Genomic DNA, 24,827 nt, shown 5'->3' with positions numbered 1-24,827 from the left:
ATGAAAGTTGCCATTTTTTATGTTACTTTCATGCATGCTGCTGTCCGTTTGCAGACATCTCTTTGAAACCTTGGTCCCAGGGCGCAGCTCCCAGCTCTGGTGTGGCCCTCCCAGGCAGTGGGGGTACCTGTCCCAGCTGGCACTGGTGGGCTCCTCCTGTGCCTTGTTTGGGGTTTGCCAGCAGATGGCAATAGGTGTAACCGAGTTGCACAGCAAAATTAATTTCTGACTGTGCCAGAGGAGAGGGTTCATGCTCTGAAAGAAATCTGTGTGCCCAGCTCCGATCTGTGTCTCCTGCTTAACCTTGGGCCAGGCAGGAGTGGTTCTCTTGCACCCAGCGTAAAGGCAGGTAACAAATAGCTACTTCTGCAGTTGTCCTGCCTGCCTGCAGTGTGCAAGGGCCCAGAAAACCCAACAAGGATTTTCTGTGTTCCTTGTGGTATTTTCCATGTGTACACATCTGCTTCTGCTCCCCTTCTTTTCGTAAGTAATTCATGTAAAAGGTTATCTTTTCCTGTCTGGGAGCTTAGCTTTCCCACCCCCTGAGGTCTGTGGCTAGCTTGTTTGGTTTCCAAGCTGCTCTGAGCTGCAGGGCTGGCGGGGTGGGCTGTACTGAGCTGGTTGTGTCTTGGCATTTCAACCCCGGCAAAACTTTGCCATGTTAATCATCATGGGATGCTCTCCATCTAGGTCCAGTCCCAAGGTTACCATCAAAACACCGCAAATAGAGAAAATGCAATGCTGTGTTCAGCTGAGCAGCAGGAACTGCCAGGAAAGGAAGGTGCACGTTTAGCAGAGATTGTGTTTTGTGGTATCTGGGGGCTTCTGTCAGTTGTGCAGTCATGCTCTGTGCCATAAACTCGAGAATGTGAATCTGCTTTTTTCTTCCCATAAACCCCTTCCTGTTATTTCTCTACTTTTATTCACAGAAGGCGTTGAGCCAAAAACTTCCATCCTTTCCTGTAATGATTAAATCTGTTTCCCAGCCAAGTCACAGCCTCTTTATTTCTTCAGGTTGGCTTGCCTGAAGCTCACTCTAAATGGTGGAGGAGGCCACCCAGAAGCTGAGATTCCCTATTGAGGAAGAAATTTCATAGTCTTGAGTGTGCACTTGCTGATTCATGTCTCCCCTGTAGCAGAACCACTGAAGCTGCCAGCAGTAGCACTACACAAAGTGCATGGTCAATGTACAGACTTTTGTTATGATAGGTGAATACTGCAGTCAAACATCCATTTCCAGATGTTTCTTTTCAACAACATAAAGTTTTGTGTTCAGAGTATCTGGAAAAGGTCAAACCTGACTCTGCAGCATGAGGAGGAGGGTGGTGTGGGATCACAGTGTGTGCCCATTGCAAAATTCCCCAAGGAGCAGGAATGTGCTGCTGGATCCAGTGGCCCCGCAGTCTTAAAGTCTCCATCTCTGCTTCCTTCTCTGCAGGCTTTCGGCTGAATGCCTCCTCTTGGCCCATGTTCCTTCTGAAGACTCTGAACGGAGCAGAGATGGCTCCTGTCCGGATTTTTCACAAGGTATTTTACTGTTTGTGAAGACATCCTTCTGGCATGTTCCCTTTACTGCAGAGCACCAAAATCACAGCTGGCACTTCATGTGAGGTCCGGTCCCACAGGAGATGAACGTTGCCCAGCTTTGCCACAGTGCCGCTTCTCTGGAACAGACCCTCTGTGGCAGTGTCGTAGCAGTGTCAGGACACGGACAGAGCTGTACTAAGAAAGTATCTTGGGCTTCAGCACTAGGGCTTGAGGGATGTGCTTGGTTTTCACTTGGTCTGCAGGTGCTACTAGAAGTCAGGAATGCAATATGTGAAAGTCAACACCTCTCCAAAACTTTGTATGATACCAGAGCTTGTAAGGAATAGAAATATTGCAGTGAGGCAACACTGCAAGTAGGATTTAGTAGTTTGTATTCTCACAGCCTTAGTGAAGTCAGAGAGAGACAGAAGCCAGTCTAGAGGCGTGAGCTGTGGTGTGGGATGGCTGTTGTGGCTTTAGTGTATCTCAAGTATAAAAGACTAGGAAGAACAAGCCCCACATAAGGCTGGGTGGTGGATCTCTCGCATGTCTAGCAAAGCTGAATGTGGGGGAAGAATGATGGAGAAAGACTGTCATATCTCAGGTTTTCCTGCTCTGAGATAAAAAGGTGAGAGTATCCTACAGAGGCTCTTTTCTTTGGAGCTTTATTTTCTGCCTGTGTGGTGTGACAGTTATGGAGGGTGCAGCGTTAATGTAGCACTGTCTGGATTGGGTCCAGCAGCCAGGTGGTGGCAGACCATTCAGTAGTGGACTTCGTTGCCTCTTGACTTAAGGGCACATGATTGCGTAGCTAGGCCAGCACGTGCACACCTAATTGGGGTTCAGATCCAGGCCACGGGCTCTCTTCCTTATCTGCTCGTGGAGGTGGGTTTGCTGATGGAGGAGACAGCTGGTCTGGGGAGGTGCTAGCATATCCTCTTTCAGCACATTTTCAATTTGTCCTTGTAGGAACCACCATCTCCATCCCAAAACTTCTTCAAGACAGGTATGAAGCTGGAGGCAGTGGACAGGAAGAACCCTCACTTCATCTGCCCGGCCACCATTGGGGAGGTGAGAGGTTCTGAGGTCCTCATAACATTTGATGGCTGGAGAGGTGCCTTCGATTACTGGTGCCGATATGATTCCCGGGACATCTTTCCCGTAGGCTGGTGCTCGCTGACTGGAGATAATCTGCAGCCCCCTGGAACAAAAGGTAAGGCCCATGTTATTGCTTAGCTGTCTTCCTCCTCCGCTCAGCTCTCAAAGAGCAGCAAAACAGGCAGAGGCTAGCAGCAAGGACACCTAGGTGCCCTGTCTGGCTTTCTTACGCTGCTTCATGCATGGTAAAGGTACAGATGGTCATACCTATAAGCAGCGTAACAGCCTGACGTCAAGGTGCTAAGGAACAGTCATCTGTAAAGATGGGCAGGATGATGGCTCTCTGGAGGGATGGTGGTGCTGTACAACACTGATGAGGTCTGCTCCTCTTCAGGTACTTCCTTGGAGTCTTTCCTGTGCCTTTGGAACACACATTCCTGGGGACTTTTTCACAGGGGGACTGGGCTATTTGTGGATAAAATAAGGGAATAATAAAACTATTTAAGTTGCAGGACTGTGCCTGTTTGTACTGACAGTTATCTTGCTCTGTGATCTCTACTGTGAATGTGGAAAAAGCAGGTCTGAATCAGATTGTACTTGCCTTGTTCCTAGAACCGTGATTGCGGGTTGGGAATGGTATTGTGGAACTTCCTGCCTTGCAAAGGTCAGAGCATCGGCTGTTGAGACTTTCAGATGTGTCTCTGGCTTGCTAGCTTTGCAGTTGTGTTTAGGACCAGAGGAGCTGTCTTTGTCCCTGTGCACATCCCTCTGGCATTTGCTGGCTGGTGGTTCCGGCACATGCCTGTCAATGAAATAAGAGGCAGGAGAGCAATCTCTCTACCAGAGCTCAAGCATTACTTTGGAAAGGCATTTCTCTGATGAGAGTGTTCCTCTTGAAAATCCAGGTTCAGTTTGTGCTAACCTGTCAGGCTGGTGCTTTCCTGCTGTCCCTTGATGTGAGCTAGTTCTGTGCTCTGTGCTGCAAGGCTGGTGTCAGGGCAGGTTGCCTTAGATCATCTCACATGGCCTGTATGCAAGCCAGGCTGTGGGCTCCCCTCGAGTGGAGATGATTTCTGTTATGATTGGGAACCAAAAGTCACTCTCACTGTTTATCTTGGATTTCTGCATTTTGCCTTGATGTTCCCAGCACCCTGCAGGCTCTGTAGAGCTGCTGGGGACCTCCCAGCCGGTGGGTGACCTCTTCAGCAGTGCCCTGGAGTCAGGGGCTCTTGCCCAGCATCGCCAAGGTGCTTCTCAGGTACTGCATGAGTGGCTAAAGACATGTTTGTCTTGGGTGGGAGCTTTTCTGGCCTTAAACTGGGGTTGGAAGGTTTCAGGAGCAAGGTGGAAGCTGCCTTTCCAGGAGGAGTGGCAACCTCCATCTGACCCACGGCACCCAATGCAGGCAGTTCTGTTCCTCTCCAGCCTCCCTGTGCCAGGGGCTGAAGTTGTGAGTGAGCAGAGCATACAGAAATAGCACTCCATCATGGGGCTGGAACTGTGGTAACTTGGAGCCATCATGAGAAGCATTTACTTCCCCCCTTGGCAGGCAGCAGCGACAGGCTCTCCCTCTCACATCGGCTCCATCGGCAGTGACTCTGCAGTTCCTGCTCATGTACAAAAACAGTGAACCCCAAAAGTCACATCTCCCCACTCCCCGGCAGGGGCAGCCCTTGCTCTCACGCAGATTTCTGCTCTCTTTGCTGTGTTTTTCAAGTACTGGGGCAAGAGGAGCCATGCAAAAATGCCGTGGAGTCAGGATCAGCCTTGTCTTTGTGGTATTTTACTTTCCTCTCTGTGGCTACCGCCTCCCTTTTCCTGACCCAGACTTTCCAAATTCCATTTTGTGGGATTAAACCAAAAGAAGGGAGCACTGGGAGCTCTCCTCTTCTGTAATTAAATTCTTCCTTTCTTTACTCCTCAGCCCTGCTTTGGAGGAGGGTTGATTTCAGTCCTCCCAGGTCCTGAGAATGCTGCTCTTGGCAGGGTTGGAGGATGCTTCTCGCAGAGGGATGCCCCTTTCCTGCAGCTCCCATAAAGCTTCCCTGTGTGCTAGCCTGGAGCCTGCAAGACCATGCAGTGTTGTTGGGCAGGTTCCCTTTCCTGGTGGGAATTCCCCTTAAATCAGGGAGACCCGGGGAGGGAGACAGGAGGTCGATGCTAACTGGTTATACCTGGCTCTGCTCACACACTGGACTGACCATCTTGCCCTGAGCTGATGGGTACCGGGAGGGTGAGGTGCTCGAGGGAGCGGTGAAGTCCTGTGAAGAGTTAATTCCATCGAAACTGATGAAAAGAGGCCTCATGAAATGAGCTCATGTTCAAGGGAAGCAGAACTTCAAAGAGGCTAGGCATGTTTATTTAATGCTGGTAACTTAATTCAGCTCTAATCTGTCCCTTCTGCTGGTTGCCAGCAGAGGTGGAGGAGTGTGGGGCTTCTCCTGGGCACATCCCCCCTCTGGCTCCGGGGCCTCTGCTCCCACCAGTGTTTGCTTAGCTGGGGCGACTGGGTAGGGTGCTGGTGGAGCTGGGGCCCAGCCAGCCACGCTGAGGGGAGCTTTCATCAGGGCATGTGTGTGCGAAGGGAGGAAAGGGAGGTCAAACGGTGAGGAGGAACAGCTCTCTGCGTGCCAGGCTGATAATTACATCACTGTCAGGACGAGCTGTCTGTGCGGTGGCCTGCTGGGAGAGCTCTGCCACGGCCGGCAGCCAGATGGCTGTGGGCTCCCAGGCATCTCCTGGAGCTCCTCTCTTGATGCAGTCTACCTTGGAGCTGGGAGGTTCAAATAAACACGCACTGCAGGGAAAAACTTAGCTCCAGGGGTACCTACACGTGCAGCCGGTCCTCATCCCCTTTCTGCTCTGTGTCTGTCTGTGGGCTGGGGTTGGAAGGTGGCTTTGCTGGGCTTACAAAGCAAAAAAACGTGGCAGAGCTCGTCCTGTGCATCCTCAGCTCCTCCACACCAGCGTGGCAGCAGTCAGGGAAGGCAGGTCCCTGTGACCATCCCAAAAGGGAGGGGGTTTTCTGTGGGTGTGCAGCAAGGTTCCTCTGGCTTCCCACCCGTGCCAGTGGGATGCTCCTAGAGTTGTCTCTTGCCCAGGAACCCCACTCCACGCCTCACATGTAGTGTACAGCATCTCATATGTCTTGTCATGCCTCTTACGCACATGGTCTTTTACCCTTAAACACATCTCCAGGGCTTTTAGGATATAAGGTGAGGTGGACTTTCCGTTAAACTAAGCGCTGTATGGCAGCTTTGGGCTCTGCTGGAAGGGCAGGCTGTGTTAATAGTAGTTTCTGCAGTTACTTTGTACAGAGGACCTCGTGATTGTGGGTTCACTTCAGAGTTTTAGAAATTAGCTTCTTTTTTTATTATTTCCAGAAGAGCTGTTTGCACATCCATTTTTACCAAGTCAAGCAGTCATCCTAGAGAAAAATGGTTTGAAAAATATTTATCTGTCACAGCACATACGCATAAACCAGCTGAGTTAAGGTTGCATGGGGCATCAAACCCAAACTTACTGCAAAAGTTTTGGACTTTCCTGTTGCATGGTGGAGTCAGAATTACGGCAAAACAGAGGAGAATGATGTTTCCCCATCTTTAGATACTGCAGCAGACAAAAGTGAGACCAAAATATCCTGCATGCGCATCACTAACGACATGGATTTTTTTCAGCAGTAGACCCTAAAGGTGTGTTGGGTAGGGGTTAGCCTCATCTGCCAGGTCTCTGTGCTTTTCCATGTGAGTTATGTAGTGGTGAGCCGATGCTGTAGTAGATACAGTGCACATCCTCCGCTCCCACCAGTGTTTGCTTAGCTGGGGCGACTGGGTAGGGTGCTGGTGGAGCTGGGGCCCAGCCAGCCACGCTGAGGGGAGCTTTCATCAGGGCATGTGTGTGCGAAGGGAGGAAAGGGAGGTCAAACGGTGAGGAGGAACAGCTCTCTGCGTGCCAGGCTGATAATTACATCACTGTCAGGACGAGCTAGCTTGTCAGGAGGAGGTAGCTGATACTTCTCAAGCAGAAAGCTTCAAGGTTTGTTCAGTATTAAGTTGTGATGCACATAAGGAGTGTACGAATCTGTGCACTGTAGCAATGTTAGGTAGAAATGTAAACTGGGAGGAAAGCGGAGATTGAAGGAGTAAAATATGTAGGTTAGCTGTTATAGGTTAAGCTTCTGTAGGTAGCTGAGCTCCCCACAGCTGCCCACTCACCCCAGCAGTGGGATGGGGGAGACAATCAGAAGGGTGAAGGTGCAAAAACTCATGGGTTTCGATGCAGACAGCTTAACAGGTAAAGCAAAAGCTGCACACGCAAGGCAAAGCCGGGCGTTCATTCACCGCTCCCCATCGGCAGGTAGGCGCTCAGTCACCCCCGGGAAAGCATGGCTCCATCATGTGTAACGGTGACTTGGGAAGACAAACACCATCACTCTGCTCGTTCCCCCTTCCTCCTTCTTCCCCCAGCTTTTCTTGCTGAGCACGGCATCATATGGTCTGGCATATCCCTTGGGGCACTCTGCTCCAGCTGTCCCAGCTGTGCCCCCTCCCAGCTCCTTGTGTCCCCCAGCCTACATGCTGGCAAGGTGGCATGAGAAACAGAGAAGACCTTGACACTGCAAGGCTAGCTCAGCAATAGCTAAAACATGGGTGTGTTACCAGTGCTGTTTTGTTCACAAATCCAAAACACAGCACCATGCAAGCTATTATTAAAGAAAGTAAACTCTAACCCAGCCAAAACCAGTACAGTACCTTTGAAAAACTTTTTGCATGCATTTTACTCCTTGGGGAGTGTGTAAGCAACTCAAGCTTTCATGGATCTTAAGCAGGGTAGTAACAATCCTGCTCTCAGGTTGCTGACTTAAGTGGAGCGTGGATTTGGAAAGCTGCTTTGGAGAGTCTCTCTCCATTATAAGAGTACAGAAAATCAATATTTAGGATCGACCTAAAAAATGAGGATTGTTGCTTAGTTACTTTAAATCATGTCTGGGGAGAGAGAGAGATACACACACAAATGGAGGTGCTGCTGCAAAGGTTCAGGGCAAAACAGATTGAAGAGGGAAATAAGAGACTGTGATAAAAATCACTGAGAAGAAAGAAGGAAGAGATAAGAGGCTGGTTAATGATTATCATTTCCGGGGCCACCTGCCCTCAGCAGGGAGGTGGGATGAGGGAAATCTCCCATCAGCCAGGAGATGGTTTTATAGCAACAGATGTGTCTGCTTCTGTTCTCCATGGGAAATTTGGGGTTTGCAACCAAGCAAAGACAAGAGGAAAGTTCAGTTCTTTGCAGTTAAGGAAACACACATTGGAAGAGGATCCATGAGAAGTTATTTTCCTTTCTGAAGTGGTCTGTGTGATGGAGAGCTGTGAGCCCCCAGAGAAAGAGAAACCAAACTGAGGTCTTCTCAGGTACCTCTGTGAAGTGGCTTCCAGCTCTGAGCTCTTCACCTGAGGAGGTGAGGCCATGAAGCATCTCCCTACACCAGGTAAAGGGACACAGGCTGGGACAAAGGGACTGAGCAGATGGAATCAGGGCCTTCTGCCTATACATGCTGATTGTGGGTGCAGGAATCTGAGATTTTCTGCAAGATCTGGGTCTTTGCACAAGAAAGCTTGTAGAACTCTTTGATTTAAACATGAACTTTAAATTTCAGAGAAATGCATGCATTTTTCTGGGGTTTATGCTACAGTGTCAGGAGCTTTAGCTGTGGTTTGCCTCAGGAAGTGTGTGACATTTACAGGACTTCCCAGGAGCCCTTAGAGCTGGGCGCCGTGGCTGTGTGCATGGTCCCAACTGTACTGCTGCTGGAAGGTGCTGTGGCAGGGACAGTCTTCCCTGGCCTCTTGAAAAGCAGCTCGTTCTCCAGGTCCGGAGAAATCCACTTTTAATCTGTACCTGCACAAGGACCTTCCCCACACATGCATGCATAAACACACCTTTTCCATTGTAACAGCGTCCCCGACATCTGCTCCACCATGTTTCATACATCACTGCTGGAGGGCAGGAAAACACTGTAACCTTAAAAACAAGGGTGCAGGAACGCATGCAGCCTGCAGCAGCCTGCCCACAGTCGCAAGTATAGCCGTCAAAGTCTGTAACTTGTAAGGTCCTTGCACCATGCCTCCATTTGGGCTATGCCTCCCGCTGCTGCCAAGTTCCTCTGGAGTTCCATGCTGGGTTCGTTACACCCTTTTCCACCTTTCTGGATGCTCTGTAACAGAGAGAGGAGTGATGCCATGCTGGGTGTGAGAGAGGGGCAGCAGTGAAAGCGTTAAGGCTGGGCGGGCAGAGCTGGAAGCAGCTCCAGCGCTGGAATTTGGAGGAGTGGAGTTGCTGCCTTGGCACCAGCCCAGCTGGCGGGAAGCTTGGCTGGGCAGGGAGAGCTAACACCAAGCACACATGTCCTCCCGGCCGCTGTGGCCACGCTGGTGGCAGCTGCAGTGAGGGCACTGGAGACCCTGGTGCTCGGCACGCTTTAACAGCAGGCACTTGCCTTGACTGCCTTCGCTGGGGTCTGCTGGGAGCTGTCAGCACACTGCTCCCTCTCCCTGGGCTTGGCTGCCTTGAGAGCATTTCCCTCTGCTTGCAAAGCAAGCCTAAGTTGATAGTTTTAGATAGTTACCATGGGGATACGTTGAAGTGGAGCTCACAGCCACTGCTGGACTCGCCATCTGTTGCATGTGTTACACAGCCCACCCATGTTGCCGAAGGGACCGGAGCGTGCCGGCAGGGCCTGGCCCACCTGCGTGGGTGCTGAGCCGGGAGGTAACACAGAGGCACAAAATGCCGACCCTGGATAGAAAGTTCGTGAAGTTCTTCATTCCTCACCACCATTGCTGCCATGTGATTTATTGGTTGACAGCTTGGTGTCTTCAAATTAAGATGATGATCGGATGCTAGATTTTCTGCCCATGGGCAAAGGTAATGTGTATTTTATGACTTTTCTTTATTTTTGATGTTGCTTGGTTTCTCTTCCTCCTTCGGGGTAAGAGCACAGCAGTGGGTGGAGGAGCCCCACCAGGAGTAGTTGGCAGGGTGCTGCTCAGGTGAGCTCCTCTGCTTTACTGCTTGGGGGAGATGGAAAAGTACTAATTACTGTCAGTTCAGGACTGAGCTGGTATCTGAAGCTCATACATCAAGCTGGGTGATGATCGTTTGTGTGTGGTGGCTGCATTTGGGACCACACAGGTAGAGCTTACGTACTGACAGCGGGAGAAGGTTATACAAAAAAGTTCCACATCTTTCTTATGCACGAGTCTAAGGCACGTGCAGCCGCGGTGCCTGGGTGCCACTGCCTTTGAGACCGCTGTCAGAAGATACAAAAAAATGTCTTGAGCCAGTGGAGCACAGCACCAAGGCACTTAGCAGTAATTCTGGCTCAGCTTGGATGTGTGTCCTGGAATATGCATTGGCTTTGGAGGTCTGGAGGCTTGGAGAAACGCAGCCCAGCACTGCAGGAGGGTGAGGGTGGGCTGTTGTTCCCCCCCCCACACACACACACATGGCTTTGGGTGCTGGCAGTGCCTGCAGCTCAGCAAACGGCAAATCTGTGGCTCAGCGGGAATGGTGAATCTGGCGCGCCAGAGACCCGATGTCACTGTGTGATGTTGTGGGGCTGGCAAGAGCCTCTGAGGAGAGGAGCTGGCCTGGGAAAGGCAGTTTCCACTGTCCCCGTGTCTGTCCTTATTATCAGTGTCTAGGCCTTCCTCCCAGTTTGACTCTTCCTCATGTGTTTTATTCTGAAATATTTCATAACTCAGAGAGGCTGGGTTGTATTCAGGATGTTTCCTTCCCTTTTCCATGCTACTCCCTGGCGCAAAACAAGGTTTCAGAATCTGAGGATGTTAACGGAGTCTTGGCAGGACGTTCCTACAGGAGCCTCGCTGTTGAAGCCTTCCTCTCTTTGGGTCAGTAGCACTGGGGTTGCTGTGTCGTCTCTGCAAGATCTCTCATCAGTAACAACACTTCTGCTGATGGGACGTGGAGCAGGGCTCTGCTTGTGTAGGCTGAAGGTCTGAGCGCTTTTTTTGGAGAGGGGAGGTGAATGCTCTTGAGCCCAACTCTCACAGTGGCTTTGGCAAACAGGTATAGGTTGCCATGATATTCATTTTTATTGAGTCTAGGAACTTTGTACTGAACATACAGCCCTACTTATTACAAAGGTCAGACCTTTTGCGGCTTGTCACAATTCTCCTCTTCATCTTCAGTATTTTTATAAATTCTGAACAGCTTTAAAAAAGAAAAGGTGGAATAAACCGCCTAGAAGTCTCCTTGTTCTTTGTGCACTAATATGTTGAAGGTGTTCTGCTGATATTTAACCAGGAAGCCAAAGCTAAAAAAAGAGCTTCAGAGAAGATCAGAACAAGCAGAAACCCCAGGAACAGTCCTGAATAGCCTGAGTTACAGCAGGAGTACAGAACCATTCTCGACATGGGGTTTTGGAAACCCACTGGTACATGATCAGTCAGTAGATGGACCGTGGTGGTCTCCCATGCCACATATTTTCGCTGAATGTATGTCCCCTGAACACACTGGATATAAACAGCAGTACGGCCATGCCATTGCAAGCTTCTCACAGGCTGTAAATCTTTGAAGAAACTAGTGACCTCTGTCGTGCTGCAGGTGGAGTTCAGGTTGGCTTGGGCACGCTTGCACAAGTTGAAGTCTTACCCCATCTGCAAGTTGATTGCTTCCTAAGCCCTGGCTCTGGGATTTGCCTGAGGGCTGCTATGCGGACCAGATGTGTTGGTCATCCCTGGTGTTTTGGTAGCCCCCTGTGGGTATGTGCTCTGCTGGTGGCCTCTCTTGAAGCAGTAAGCCTGGAAGAGCTGCAATACAATGGTTTTCCTAAGGTGTGGAAATGAATTTGTTTTTTATTATGTTATTGTAAGTTGTCTAAGCACTGGAGAAATAAAAAACGATGCTGGTGCAAAGAGTGCAGCCAAGGCTGCCAGCTTTGTAAAAACAGCTACAAAGATTGCTGGACACTGGCTTATACAGGTGAGAATTTCTTTAAGGGTGATGAGGATACTCTGCATAGAATGAGTAACAGCGCTGTGGCAGTATGGGCTGTAGTTCTGTTGAGGGCTTCCTGTGCAATCCAGATCTGCACGCTAAACCCTTCAAACCAGCCCCACTGCCCAAAGCTGCCATTTTTCTCGATGGTGTAAATGCCGATGCCAAGTCCATTCCCTGGTCTTTCTGCCCCCTTGCTTTGCCTTCTGGGAGCTGGAGTAGGGGACGGCAGGGGAAAGAGGGGCTGAAGAAGCAGGAATGTGCTGCGTCTCCAAGCTCCAGACGTAAAGTTGGCAGCGTGAGCCGTTTATGGCTAGTTGTGCAGATGTTCCACAGCAAACGTGCTGAGAGATGAGGGGCTTATGAGCTGTTATCTGGGGAGAAGCTTGCTTGGCTGCTCCAGTGGTGGCAGGCATGATGGCATTTTCCCTTATCCAAACACTAGCCTTTGTAGTATTTTATAAAAAAGATGCAAAACTCAGTTTACACATTCATTTTATAATGCTACCCAGAGGTTACAAAGCAGTTGATTTCTTTCCTGTATGGGGGAGAAATTAAGACCAGGGTTTTGGGACTAAGTAAATCTGTGTGCTCAGCACTAATCTGAGAATGACTTTTGCTGAGGACAACAATTTGGGCATCTTTGCTCTTCACAGTGCTGTCGCTGTCTTTGTCTCTGATCATGAGCCAGTCACTTATCTCTTGTTTATTTTGCCATCAGCAAAACGGGGACTGTGCTGACCCCCAGGGCACTTTGATGAATAAGTCTATTGTGTTATACATCCTTAACACTTGTTGTGCTGGGTCTCAAAACACCTTCCTCCTGCATTGAGGAATGTCTGTGCAAGTATGTTTACACTCTAAAAGGCGTCAATAACTGCTAAGTAATAATAACAGGTACTGTCTCTGAAATGATGCTGCAAACCGGGTAAAAACATTGAAGGGTATTTTACATTGTATGCTAAGCAGAAGAGCCAAAGCAGTGGGAAGGAACTCTTAAAAATGCTCTATCTGGTCAAAGAGTTTCCTTAATAGGATCAGTGAAGGGCAGACTCGGGGTGGCTCAGCATGCAGGAGGCTGGCTGAAGATCTCCCTGGAAAGGCTGGAACTCTAGAAATGAGAATCCATGGATCAACTGCAAGTTTTGGGGCTCTGTGCTTGATTTTTAGCCAGTGTAAATGAGGATTTCTCTTCAGCTGGTTTCTACCATGATGTCCAGTGTCCTGATTTCTCATTTTTCCAAAGTGGAATCTTTTTCCCTGGCTTTTTCTGGCCACTGCTGCACTTTGAGCTGTTGTTCTTGTGCAGTGAATGTTACAGCTCAAGTTCTCCCTCCTGGAGGAGCACCTGGCAGCTCAGAGCCCATCATTTTACATCTGAAGGTAGGACTGGTTTTTCTCCACACTTACTGCTTTGTATTGATCAACATGGTGGTCACCTGCTGTTTTCTGGTCCAGAAACTGAGTCTCCTAGCTTCTCTCTGGAGCTGCTCACAGGCTACGACTGTCCTGTGTGCTCTGGGAAGTGTGAATGAATCCGAAAAAATTTTTACCACGCTTACCCCCTCACCAGGTAACTCATGAGTATGTTGAGCAGTGCAGATGCCTGTGCAGATCCCAGTGTCCTCCACATAGGTCTCTCTCTTCTGTGAGAATGACTGTTTGCCCCTACCTCTTCTAACCCTTGATTTATCCATATAGAAACCTTTCCTCTTATCCAGTGGCCGTTTAGGTTTTATAAAAGCCTTTGGTGAGGATCTCAGAGACTCTGTGGAAAGGCAGGCAGGCTTTGTTGCATCTGTCCACGTGGTTGCTAACCAGTGCAGACCCTTCCAGGTTCACAAGGCCACATTTCTGTTACAGAAGCTGTATTGACACTGCCCAAGTAGGAAAGGTTCCTCTTGGGAGCCGTGTTTTGTTTCAGAAAATATTTCAGCCAGAGGCAGTTTGTGCTTGGGTAAAATTAACTGCTTGTGTTTAGCAAATGACTGGGTGAATGGGACGGATGGTGATGCACAGAAGGGCAACCTTGGTCTCTTCAGGTTGTGCGTTCTGTTGTTTGATTCATGTAAGCAGATCCTGCATGTCCAGAATAGGGTTTTTCTGGTCTTCAGCTCCATCAGCACCGACTGCAGTCTTCACTTGTTCTTTTTCATGTATCCGTATGTGGTTATAAGTAGAGGCAGGACACTTGGGATGTTTTGCAATACTGTTACTGGTCTGACACTTCAGGCAAGTTACTAAACCTCTGGCTGTCAGCCTGCTGCCCAGCATCTCCGAGGTGTGACACAAGGTGCAGTGAACGCCTGGGGAGGTTTTTAAGATCCCTGGCTGCACTGTCTTTGGAAAATGCTGAGTGTAATTACCAGTGTGGTTTAGGGCACACAGGAGTGCTGCCTTGAGAGCTGTAAATGTAAGACTTGTGCATAAAGCAAGTAACAGTTGCTGCTATCACTGTGACTCCTGAGACTTTTTTTTTCAGTTGTTTTATTTACAAAAAACAAAACAACCATAAAAATGCCACAGCTTATGCCAGTGGGATATACAGTGGCATCTGCAGCGCGCAGAGCTCATCCAGGCGCATGCAAACAATTAAAGTAAGAAAATTGCTGCTCCAGACTGTGCAGATTTTGAAGCATTTAAGAAATGGAACACTCATGATGAATGTTCACAGCCTCCTCAGGTTCAACAGATGTGTAAGGCATTGCTTTAGTTTTAAGTAACCACTTTTCTTCATGTGCTTATCGATGTCCTGCTCAAAAATGGACATTAAAATGCAACCCAATCATCAGGATAAGCAAGATGGAGACAGTTTTAGGGACCGTGGTTTTGCATTTTTCTGTGTGCTGCCGTGTAACCACTGGCCAGTGAGGTCTGGGAAGGGATCAGTGAATAAAGCACCTCATGGCTTTCAGCAAAGGCAGCAGTGAGTTTCAGTAGTTGAAAGCTGAAACTAGACAAATCTTGTGTAAAAAGAAACTGCATCTTTGGGAGTTAACGTAACTAATCATGAAGACATCTGGAACATGCCGAATCATGCAGAGTTTGGATCCTCTTGCTGTATTATTGCATTAGATATATCCACTGATCTCTCAGCCTTAGCTCAAGCAGACATTTTAGGCTGGAGAGCAAGAATTCCTGCAGGAAAAAATTATCAGAATAATTACATTCTGTCTTTTAAATTCCAGGGTTTGGAGGGTTGTTCTTAATTCCTGTCCTTGCAAGGAGCTTGTGTCTCCCGCCCACTGAACTTTTCTGAACTTTACTCCTGTGTTACGATTGTATAGCCTGCTGGGAGCTCAGCACATACGAAGTCTTGAGCCTTCCCAGTGCCTGTATTTATGTCCCAGTTGTGCTCGTGGTGGCCAGTGGTGTCTGCTTTGGGGAGAAGCACAGAGGTTTGAAGCTTTCACATCTTACTCTTGGACAGGCACTGAGCTCTGGCTCCTGTCCAGCTCCAGCCTTCAGGATGTCTAGGTTTGAACTGCTGCATCCAGGGAAGGATGCAGCCAGATTCCAACAAGATTTCTGTTCTCTGGTAAATTTGCTTATCTTAAATGTGTGTCTCTAACTCATTTGAGTCCTGCTTCTGACTGTGCAGTGCTGAAGGTGGGACAGGGGACAGCTGGAGCACCAAAGAACTGCTGGACGGGTGGCCTGCAGGGCATTCCTCATAGGTGCTCGGAAATGGATGTGAATGGCATGTTCAGTCTTCTCAGAAACCACCTCCTGTGTTCTGGGACACTGTAGTGGTCATTACTGATACCTCTAGAGAAAATGGTTGTGAACTGTGGCTACATCTGGGAGTTTGGTAGCCCTTAGCACATGAAATGGAGATTTTGGGTTTTGTGATCCAGCAGCTGTTAGTAAATGCAGAGTGTTAAATAACTGGTGTATCGGAGAGAAAGGTAGGAAACTGTTCTCCATCTTCAACTCTTCTGCTCCATGTTTTCATACATGTTTTGGCTTTGTTATTCTTATCCCAAGACCATAATTTTGTCGTCTTCAAGCTGTGACATGTCCTGAGATAAGCTGATGAGTGACAAACGCTGCTTTCTAGTGTTGGCTAACACTCAAAAGTGTGGACAGTAACTCTACAGTCTTCTGTAAATAATAGTTGGAGTCACTGTGCGGTGGGCAGCTGCAGGTGCTGCCGTGCTGTGTGTCAATTGGCAAGGGATATTTCGGCATTAGGATATAGGGCCTGAAAGTCTTCAGTTCTTGTCAAGTCTCTGTGTTTCTGCAGGAAGCTTGGAACTCTTGTTTGAACTAATCCTTCAGTGATTAATGGCCCAGTCAGTGGTGCCTGTCTTTTCTTTGGCTCTAAGCTCAGCAGTGTTTGATTCTGCATCTTTAGGGTGATGTTTCTCATTGCAGCCAAACCAACCTGGTGCCAGCCAGCCCAGCAAGGAGCCACCCCATTCTTCCATGTCCACCCTTGTGCCGGATGCCTGTATGACCCAAAACAAGACAGTTCAGCCAGCAGAAACCTTGTTGATTAGTTTCCTGTTCCATTAATGAGCTGAAATGATTAACCATGAGTTCAGATCACAGAATAATTCAGGTCAGACGGGATCTCTGGAGGCTGCATGGCCCAGCACCTTGCCTAAAGCAAGGCCAGCTTTGGGGTCACATCAGATTGCTCAGAGCTCATGTGAGCACCAAAGCTGTGGGGCAGAGGGACGCTCCTTTTCTCAGCAACAGCAAACTGTTGATTTTTTAAGAGGGCCCCTCTTGATTTTCTGAAAATTTGACTCCTCTCAGTGGCTCACCATGAGGTGAAGACAGTGGTACAAGGAAGAAGAAGGTAGGGATGTCTCTGGCAGATGCTCACTGTTGGGCTGGCACCATCACCAGCGGAATGAAATGCTGTTAATTGTAACTTCTGGCAGTTAAAGGATATGTGGGCGATGGTTTGCAGCTGTGAGGTGAGCCTGCTTGCTGCCACAGCTGTTACCACTGCTGGGGCTCATCAGATGTCAGGCTGGGCACGAGCAGGGCTGAGCAGTCTGCACGGCTGCTTGCTGCAGCAATCCTGTGCATCTTGACCATGTCCTTGTAATGTCAGGGGCTGAAATCCTGAAGGAAAATTAACAGGCACCTGGCAAAAACTTTAGGCTTCTGTAGGAAGCATCGAGTCACTGGAAGTGGTTGTAAATGCCTCAGTGATGAGACAGCAGTGTGGCCAACAGTAACTGTGTTTTTGGGGCCGTGCCATTGCTGCATGGATGCAGCTGGTGGGACAACTCTGCTCTGAAGTGGCTGGTGTCTCCTCATTATGCTGATGGTGTGCAGCTCAGTACATCTGGTCGGGGCAAGAGACATGAATTAACACAGGCTGGTGTTTTCTCAGGTTCTGGTTAAAATCAAACAACAAGCCAGACAAGCCTGCAGGATGGTGTTGGATCGTGGGATTATAAGACCTTGTTTCATTAAATTGCTCCAGGTCAGAAAAATGTCTGTGCGTTGTATTAGTCTCATGGAAGCAGCCACAGGAAAAAATATTAGTGCATATTCAGCAACGTATTCAGCAATACTGTTAGGCACAAAGCAACAATCTAGGTAATTTTCTGTGTATTTATGCCTTGAGCCGGCTGCACTTGTAACTTACCCTGTTTCGTTGAACAGTCTTCTGAGCTGTAGCGGCTCCTCCATCCCTGCAGGAGCCACGGCTGTGGCAGGGACGTGCTGCCTGGGGTGGCAGGCACCGTGGAAACCCCTCTGGCTGGGTGAATGAAGTGAGGTTTCCTATCATGTGGTCTGTTCACACCGAGTTATGGGCTTTTATTGCCCTAAAACCAAAACTGATTCCTTAAGCCTGGTAAACTAACATTACCCATAATATCTTCAGGGCTGAGATGGACAACAGATCTTTCTAGCATTTATTGCACCAAAAGATGAAATAATTTGTTATTATAAAATTATACAGTGAAAGCTTGCACAGCAGGAGTTCACCTGACATCAGTCTCCTTTTCCCTGCCACTGGATTTTCTCTGAGACGTCATTCCAGCCTGGGAGCCAAGGGTGCAGTTCAGCTGCCCACTGCATCCCAGCTTCCCAAATGCACCATTTCTGTGGGTTTTCAACTAGTAAAACTGAGATCTTGCGTTTGCTTCACAGCATGTCTGTAGAACCCTCAGTTTCTCTTCCAGGTTCAAGAAACCTCGTTGCGGCACAGCTTTGTTTAGGCACTTAGCATTGGTGCAGATTGCGAATGAAATGCCCCCTCACTGGTTTACACATCTCTCTGATGTTTAAGAGTTTCTTTGAAGTACAGAGCATTTTACCTCTGTTTATCCTTGTTCTATCAACTTGCAGGATGCTAGTAAATCCTTTAATACAAATATTTCTCCGCTGAGATGAGCCATGCACACGAAAAGCTGGAGGCACAGTGATTCAGCGATCAGTGCCTGTCCTGTCTGTGCCATTCCTCTCTGCTAGTGCAGCTTGGTGCCAGATGTCACCTGTAGCAGGTGATACTGTCCTGGAAAACCATCAACTGTAAGAAGCACATGAGCTACTTTATTCCTTTTCTTGCCAGCAAAGTAGTCTTGCTGCTAATATATTAATATCTGAAGGAATAGTAAAACATTGTTTCTACCACAATTCTCTGTATCTGCTTGACACAAAAAAAGACATTACTTGGAAAGTTAGGTGAATGACTGTGTACTTCTCCCCAGTATCCAATAAGAACACTGATGCACAAAAGCAAGGAAATAACGTTAAAACTAAACAAAAAAATTGAGGGCACCAGAAATCTTACCCTGCCCACGTGACAGGCAGAATGGGGCTGGTTCCTTGATGCACCATGCACCATTGTTTGCGTCTGTGCAAAATGAGGTTAGGGTGGGTGTAAACTGCTTGAAGATGACTGTGGGACATTCCGCACCTCACTTTTTGTGCAGGCTGCTTGTAGCAACACCCAGGAGCTCAGTGCAATAGGGCAGGGACAGCAGAGTTCATCATCTCACAGCAGCCAGGGGAAGCAAAGTGTATGCAAGGTTTACTTTGCCTGTGGCAGCAGTCATCACTGGCAGCAGCAGGAGTGCTGCCCGGTGTTCCTGGCCTTCCTCTGCAGTTCCTGCTGACCTCTGTGTCCTAAAGGAGCCCCAGGCAAGCGGCCTCCACTGCAACACTGAGCTGGCAGCTGGGGGTCAGCTCTGTCTGCCCTCCTGCCCCTGCATGGCTGGCTGTGGTGTGCCAACGAGACAGAAATACCCGTGTGGCTGGAGGTTGGGTGTCCCAACAGCTGCTTGGACCTGGAGGAGTGCCTGGCTGCTGTGTCCGCCTGTGTGAAGCCATCTGGTCCTGCTGTGAGATAACGCCAGCCCTGGTTCTGAACTGCCTGAATGAACCATTTGCTCAGGTTTTCTGGGGCCTGGCAGCCAGGTTCATGCCCAGTCTCCCCATGAAGAGCACAGGGTATCCCAGAGTCAAAGCTGGTGAGTGGAGTCAGACCAAAAGAGCAGAGCAGGATCCTCCACCTTCAGTGGCTCATTCACGTAAGGCCAAAATAAGCTGCCACTGATCCCCGTACCAGCCAGTATGCAGTAGCAGTGAAGAAGTGAGCAGAGCCGTCAGCTCGCTGCCCCATCCCTGGAGTATCTGCTGTCTCAGGGCTTGCTGCTGTCACCTCGCAGTCCACTGAACTTCTCCACACCGCTGGGAAGTTTGACCCAGCTCAGCTGCTATTTCTGAGCTGTTGGTAGGAAATGGTGTCTTTGTGCCAAGAGAATGAGTCCTTCCTCACAGTAACTGCTCATAAAACCCTCGTTAGAAAAAACTTAAGAATCTCTTCATATACCCACAGTTGTGCCACTGTTAGGGCTGCATGCCCTCTCTTTCCTTGGCCAAGATTCTCTCCTTAACTATAAAGTCTCTCACTTTAAAAGTGAGAGGGGTTTCAAATTCAGAGTCCCCATGTTGAATACACTGTGAGGTTTCCAGGTCTGAGAAACAAGACATCCTAAAGGTCACTGTGCATTTTTAAAAATCTGGGAGGGTTTTGTTTTGTTTCTTTTCAGCAGAAGTTTAAATCTAAAGGAAAGATTGGTCTGCTGAACTGGGCCAGCTTATCTCTAGCCTTTAGCAGGACTTAGGAACGATCAATGGCCAAATTCAGGGTATTTGTGGGCAAATACACCAGAAACCTGGTTTTGTCATAGAAAGTGTGAGAAGATAAGAAGGAACAGATTATGTGCTGGCATTTCATGTACATCTGGCATTGTGTGTGAGGAGCAGGTCAGCTGATCCAACTAAGATAAGCTATTACTCATGGCCAGGAGCAATGGTCTTTGCAGGCATCCAGGATGGAGCTGGTACCTTCCCCTGCAGTTCACTGGTAATTCAGGGACAGGGCAAATCTGACTTCTGCCTTGAGAGAGGGGATTTCCAGCACAGCACTGGCTCTGTGACTGTCAGGCAGGTCTTGACTGATCCTTCTGTAGGAATGCTTTCAGTGAATTTTACGTGATCACTGGCAGGTCACCACTCGCAGAAGAAAGAAGTGTAGGTGCCATTTATTTTCAGGAAGGAAGGTATGGCTGAAAGCGTGATCCTTCTGGAGTTCAGCCCATCCAGGCTAAGCCACAGTGTCCCACAGCTCGAGTGCTGAAGCAAGGATCAGTGCATTTGGTTTTTATTCTGGCCTGGAGAGCAGTAGCCTCCATTCAGGGGGCTGTGAATACTCCAGGTTTTTCCATGTGACACTGTATAAAGATGGAGGCTGCTCTTGTTTTGATTCTCGCCTGATTTAATTATATTTGCTTTTTCTCTTTTTATTTCAGTTGTGATTCCAAAGAGCCCTTTACCTGCCTCCGAAGTAAACTCGGAGAAACCTAGCATGCACAGTAGCACAAAGACTGTTTTGGGGCATCAACAAGGGCAAAGGCGTCGCAAAACAGGGAAGAAGCGTGGTCGAACGACCAAAGCGCTAATCCATCACCCCATGCCTACACCCTCCAAGTCAGTGGAGCCTTTGAAATTCCCCAGAAAGAGAGGCCCCAAGCCTGGCAGTAAGGTAAAAGCTGATGCTGATGCAGGCGGGTGAAAAGCAGGTGCTGCAAGGTCTGCCATGGGATGGTGCATGCGTGTGTTTGTGCACGTTTGTCTCAGCCTCTGGCTGTATGACTGCAGCAAGTAGGAGACCAAAGGGGTTTGTGGGCTGGGAATGTCCCTCAGAGTCCAGCCCCAGAGCTGTAGAGAATGTTTGTGTCCTAAAGATCATTTCCATCAAGAAACTGTGTCTTTGGAGCTGCATTAGCTGTGAAGTAGCATGGCAGATGCTGTGATTATGACAGGATGGCCAAATGGTGGAATAAGCTCTTCCATCCATCGTGTGTAGCTAGTCTAAGTCAAGCAGAGGTGGCAGATCTCAGGCTTGTTATTTTTTCAGGATTGTGGTTTATAAAATACACACTTATCGATTACTAGGTTCTTGAGACTCCCCATCATCACCATCAGAAGTGTGTCATGTTCCACAGTGCCTTGTCTGTTGGATGCAGAGGAGAGAGTGTAGTGATCGTGGGTGGTAAAGGAGAGCAGGGGTAAAAGGAGAAATATCTCCTCTTTTTCTGCAGAGGAAACCTAGGACATTGCTGAACCCAGCACCCACCTCTCCAACAACCAGTACCCCAGAACCAGACACAAGCACTGTGCCCCAGGACGCTGCTACAATCCCCAGCTCTGCCATGCAGGCTCCCACAGGTAAGGGTCTCGAACCGCATTCTTGACAAGATTGCACAGTTAGGAGCAGCATCAGTCAGAAAACGGCATGCTGAGATACTTCCATTTCTTCCTAAAACTGTAAACCAGCAAATGTTACAATTCCAGAAAGGCTGGCCTAAGAGAGAGTGTGTCAGGAGGAAAAGAGAGGCACATGAGTTCAGATCAGCTGTTTGTTTATCTCTCTCTGTTTCGGAAATAATGAAGTCATAGGAAGATTGCAGGTCCATCTGTTCAGTGCAAGGACCCCTTTCCCTGAGTTACCACATGCATGCTAGTGACTCCACAGCTCTCAAAAGGCACTTCTCGTGGCCCATTGTGCCCAGGCAGTACAGTGTGCAGCACTGTTCGTGAGTCCAGAGCATGAGCTCTCCCAGACCGTGCCCAGCACAGCTGCTGAAGCTACAGCGAGATGCAGAACAATTGCTGAATGACAGTGACAGGGATCTGTTCAGCTTCAGCCAGGATATTGAGGCAAACAGGGACAAAAGGGAGCACAGGAGGGGTGGCAGTGCGGAGTGTATGCTCTGCTACAGCTGTAAGATGTAGCTGAAGATGATTCTGGACAGGAAAGTCTAATGTAAAGCTGCTTTTTATATGTTCAGTCAAACGCTGCATAAGGGCTGAGCCCTGTTTCCCCAGAACATAGCTGGCCAGTTTTCAGAGGAACCTAAAGAACCAAGTTTCCCTAAAAAGTGGGGGCTGCATTCCTTCATCTCCTTTGACCATGGCAGCCACCTTACCTGGCTGGCATGGGGAGCCACTTTGCAGCCTGCCTTTGGGAGCCCGACTACAGGGGAAAGTGTAGGAGAAACAGCGGCATCTTGGAAGGTGGATGTGAGGCAGGAAGATTCAGAGGTGATTCCCCTTTATAAGCGGCTTTGCTGTTAGGGTACAGACAGGCAGTTGTGGTGGATTCCCCTTTGTGAGTGATTTGAGAGTCTTAAAATCTCAGCATCTCTCAAATTGGTTTTTTGGCATCTGTTTCTTGCTTTCTTGAGTGGGTTAATGGCAAACACATTTCTCATCTTGGCAGTTTGCATTTACTTGAACAAGAATGGCAGCACTGGGCCCCACCTAGACAAGAAGAAAGTTCAGCAGCTGCCGGACCATTTTGGACCAGCTCGAGCTTCTGTTGTCCTGCAGCAAGCAGTACAGGCCTGCATTGATTGCGCTTATCATCAGAAAACAGTCTTCTCCTTCTTAAAACAAGGCCACGGGGGAGAGGTCATCTCAGGTGAGAACTGGCCCACAGCACTTAGCCTCCAGAGATGCCATTGCAAGAACTCGCTCATTGGAAGATGTCTCTCCTGAAGCTTGGTGCAGTCATGGGCTAGGGACAGACAGATTTCTGTCTTCTCTTTCTCACCAAACATCTGTGTCAGTGAAGCAGTAGCTAGTGGCTGACTGGGAGCAGAGCAGTTAGCGTGGCCGCCAGGCACAGCTGCTGGAGAAGGCAGTCCATGGCCCTGCTGCCGGCCTGGGCAGCGCTGTGCTTCGCCCATCACCCCGCAGCACTGCCCGAGCCCCCAGAAGGAGGCGGAACGGGTGGGATTTTCAGAACTCCTGACGGAAATACAAGAAATACCCTGGCTTTTAATTTTGCTTTTAAGCCCGTGTTTACCTGGCCGCTGAGAGTGCAGGCCCCTCCTCAACTGCCTTTCCATTCCCTCGAAGGCAGCTCCGCGGGCCCTGCAGCCCCGGCCGGGTGCTGGGTGCAGCAGGCTGGTTTTAGCCTGTCCCAGGGAAGCGAGCTCGCCAGCGCGCAGCCAGCGGAAGGCAGTGGCTTTTGTTTGCTCTAGTCTAGACCAGCGATGCTGAGATACAGAAGCTGGCTGTGCAGCCCTGGGCGTAGTCTCCTGCCTTTGCTGGGGGTTTACGTGTTGGGCTCTGTTTGTTTCTGTCTCCAGCTGTGTTTGATCGGGAACAGCACACTCTGAACCTGCCAGCAGTAAACAGTATCACCTACGTCCTCCGCTTCCTGGAGAAGCTCTGCCACAATCTTCGCAGTGACAACCTCTTTGGGAACCAGCCTTTCACTCAGAGCAGCCACATGCAGCGGTCACACGAGTACGACCACGACAGGTATCTACCAGGTAGGAGCTGGGGCGGGGGTGGCGTTGTAGGGACCCCAGGTGCTCTTAACCCAGATTTTATCTTTATCTCAGGAGGCAGGCGTGTGTTTCAGAGCCCTCTCTGCAGGGTTCATTGCATCACACCTAGTGTCGTGCACGTGTCCGCAGGGCTCTTTTTGCACAGGATTCAAGTTGCAGTATTTTCTGCCTGTCAGTCTGATTTCCATCTCTGCCTGTAGGTTTCCACTCATCCGTGCTTGTCTCCTTGTCTTCCCTCCTCTCCTTGTCCCTCCCTGCTCCCGCCCCCCCCCCCCCCCACCCCCCCCCCACCCCCCCCACCCCCCCCACCCCCCCCCCCGGTCCTTCCTGCTTCCTGTAATCTGATTATGGTGACTTCATCCAGTTAGGAATTAAGGTGAAAGACTGCATGAGAAATAGAAGAGTGATAACATGCAGCAAGTAAACTGTAATTAGAAATGGAATGAAAGGCTAGCAGGGCAGTTTCCACACTGGCCATGGATCTGCTGCCAGCAGACGGCACATCCAGCCCTCAGTGAAAGCGTAGCCTGTTCAGGGATGATGCACGCTGCAGTGATCTGAGGCATAGGTGGCTTTGTTTTTCTTGGCACGGCTGACACTCCACTGCATTGAAGCAACACACCCCTGGCAAGATAGTTCATGCCACAATGCAAATCGTCAGGCTGCAAAATTGCTCTTAAGTGAAAGTGGTGGAAAATAAGAAGACCTGTAGCTTTCCCTGCAGTGCTGTGTAGTGGCAGCAACCCCTGGGGTGATAGCTGCCTGCCTGGGCTGGTTGTGGGGCTCTGGAAGCACTACTGCCAGTCATGGAGAGCATGAAACGTACCTGCATCTCTTTAGGTAGTTAGCAGGTGTCTTGTGCTGATCTCTCCTGTCTTGCTTCCTCCACTGCCTTCCTGCCCCCAAGACAGCAGATAGCTGTCATGCTGTTTGAGGTCTTTCCAAACTTAGTCCTTTGGATAATTGTGGCTCTGATGAGAAAAGCAAGAATTTCTGATGTAAAAGGATAAGCACTTAGGAAGAATTGTCTAAGGAAAAGGTGCTAAGCGTGAAGCTTAGGGGCAACGGCCTAATGCCACGGTGCTTCGTTGCATCTTGGATAGCACTCGTACTCAGGGGAGGGGATTAGCAAGAGTCTAAAGCGCATGAGGATCTCGGAGTGACTGTCCTCTGCTTCCTCCCTGGCTGCTCAGCTGCCTGCAGGCTGGGGCTGTGCAGAGCCATGCTGGAGCCAGCAATGCCAGGGAGCCGTGCTGTGCTGTAAGAAGAGGAGCTGTAGGAAGTGGGTTGGCTGCTGTGGCAAGTCCAGGAGCAGCATGTCTAGTTACTGGGACTAGAGGCTACCGC

General features: G+C 49.3%; 1 protein-coding gene across 11 annotated transcripts in view; it reads left to right on the top strand.

The window, feature by feature from the left end:
- SCMH1 (Scm polycomb group protein homolog 1) overlaps positions 1-24,827 on the top strand; it is a 71,593-nt gene that overhangs the window by 30,999 nt on the left and 15,767 nt on the right. For 10 of the 11 annotated variants that reach the window (XR_008731376.1, XR_008731377.1, XM_055704892.1 and 7 more), the window contains 6 exons: positions 1,439-1,527; positions 2,497-2,740; positions 20,430-20,662; positions 21,222-21,348; positions 22,403-22,603; positions 23,277-23,462. Coding sequence is in view for 9 of the 11 variants with exons in the window: in XM_055704892.1 (XP_055560867.1) it covers positions 1,439-1,527; positions 2,497-2,740; positions 20,430-20,662; positions 21,222-21,348; positions 22,403-22,603; positions 23,277-23,462 (1,080 nt within the window). In the remaining 2 variants the exon portion in view is untranslated. The remainder of the gene's footprint in view (positions 1-1,438; positions 1,528-2,496; positions 2,741-20,429; positions 20,663-21,221; positions 21,349-22,402; positions 22,604-23,276; positions 23,463-24,827) is intronic. The other variant, XM_055704898.1, reaches the window with a different exon arrangement.

Source organism: Falco cherrug, chromosome 3 (assembly GCF_023634085.1).
Source record: "Falco cherrug isolate bFalChe1 chromosome 3, bFalChe1.pri, whole genome shotgun sequence".
Classification (NCBI taxonomy): Eukaryota; Metazoa; Chordata; class Aves; order Falconiformes; family Falconidae; genus Falco; species Falco cherrug.
Note: the sequence above shows the minus strand (reverse complement) of the source record. Positions and strands in the feature narration are given on the sequence as shown.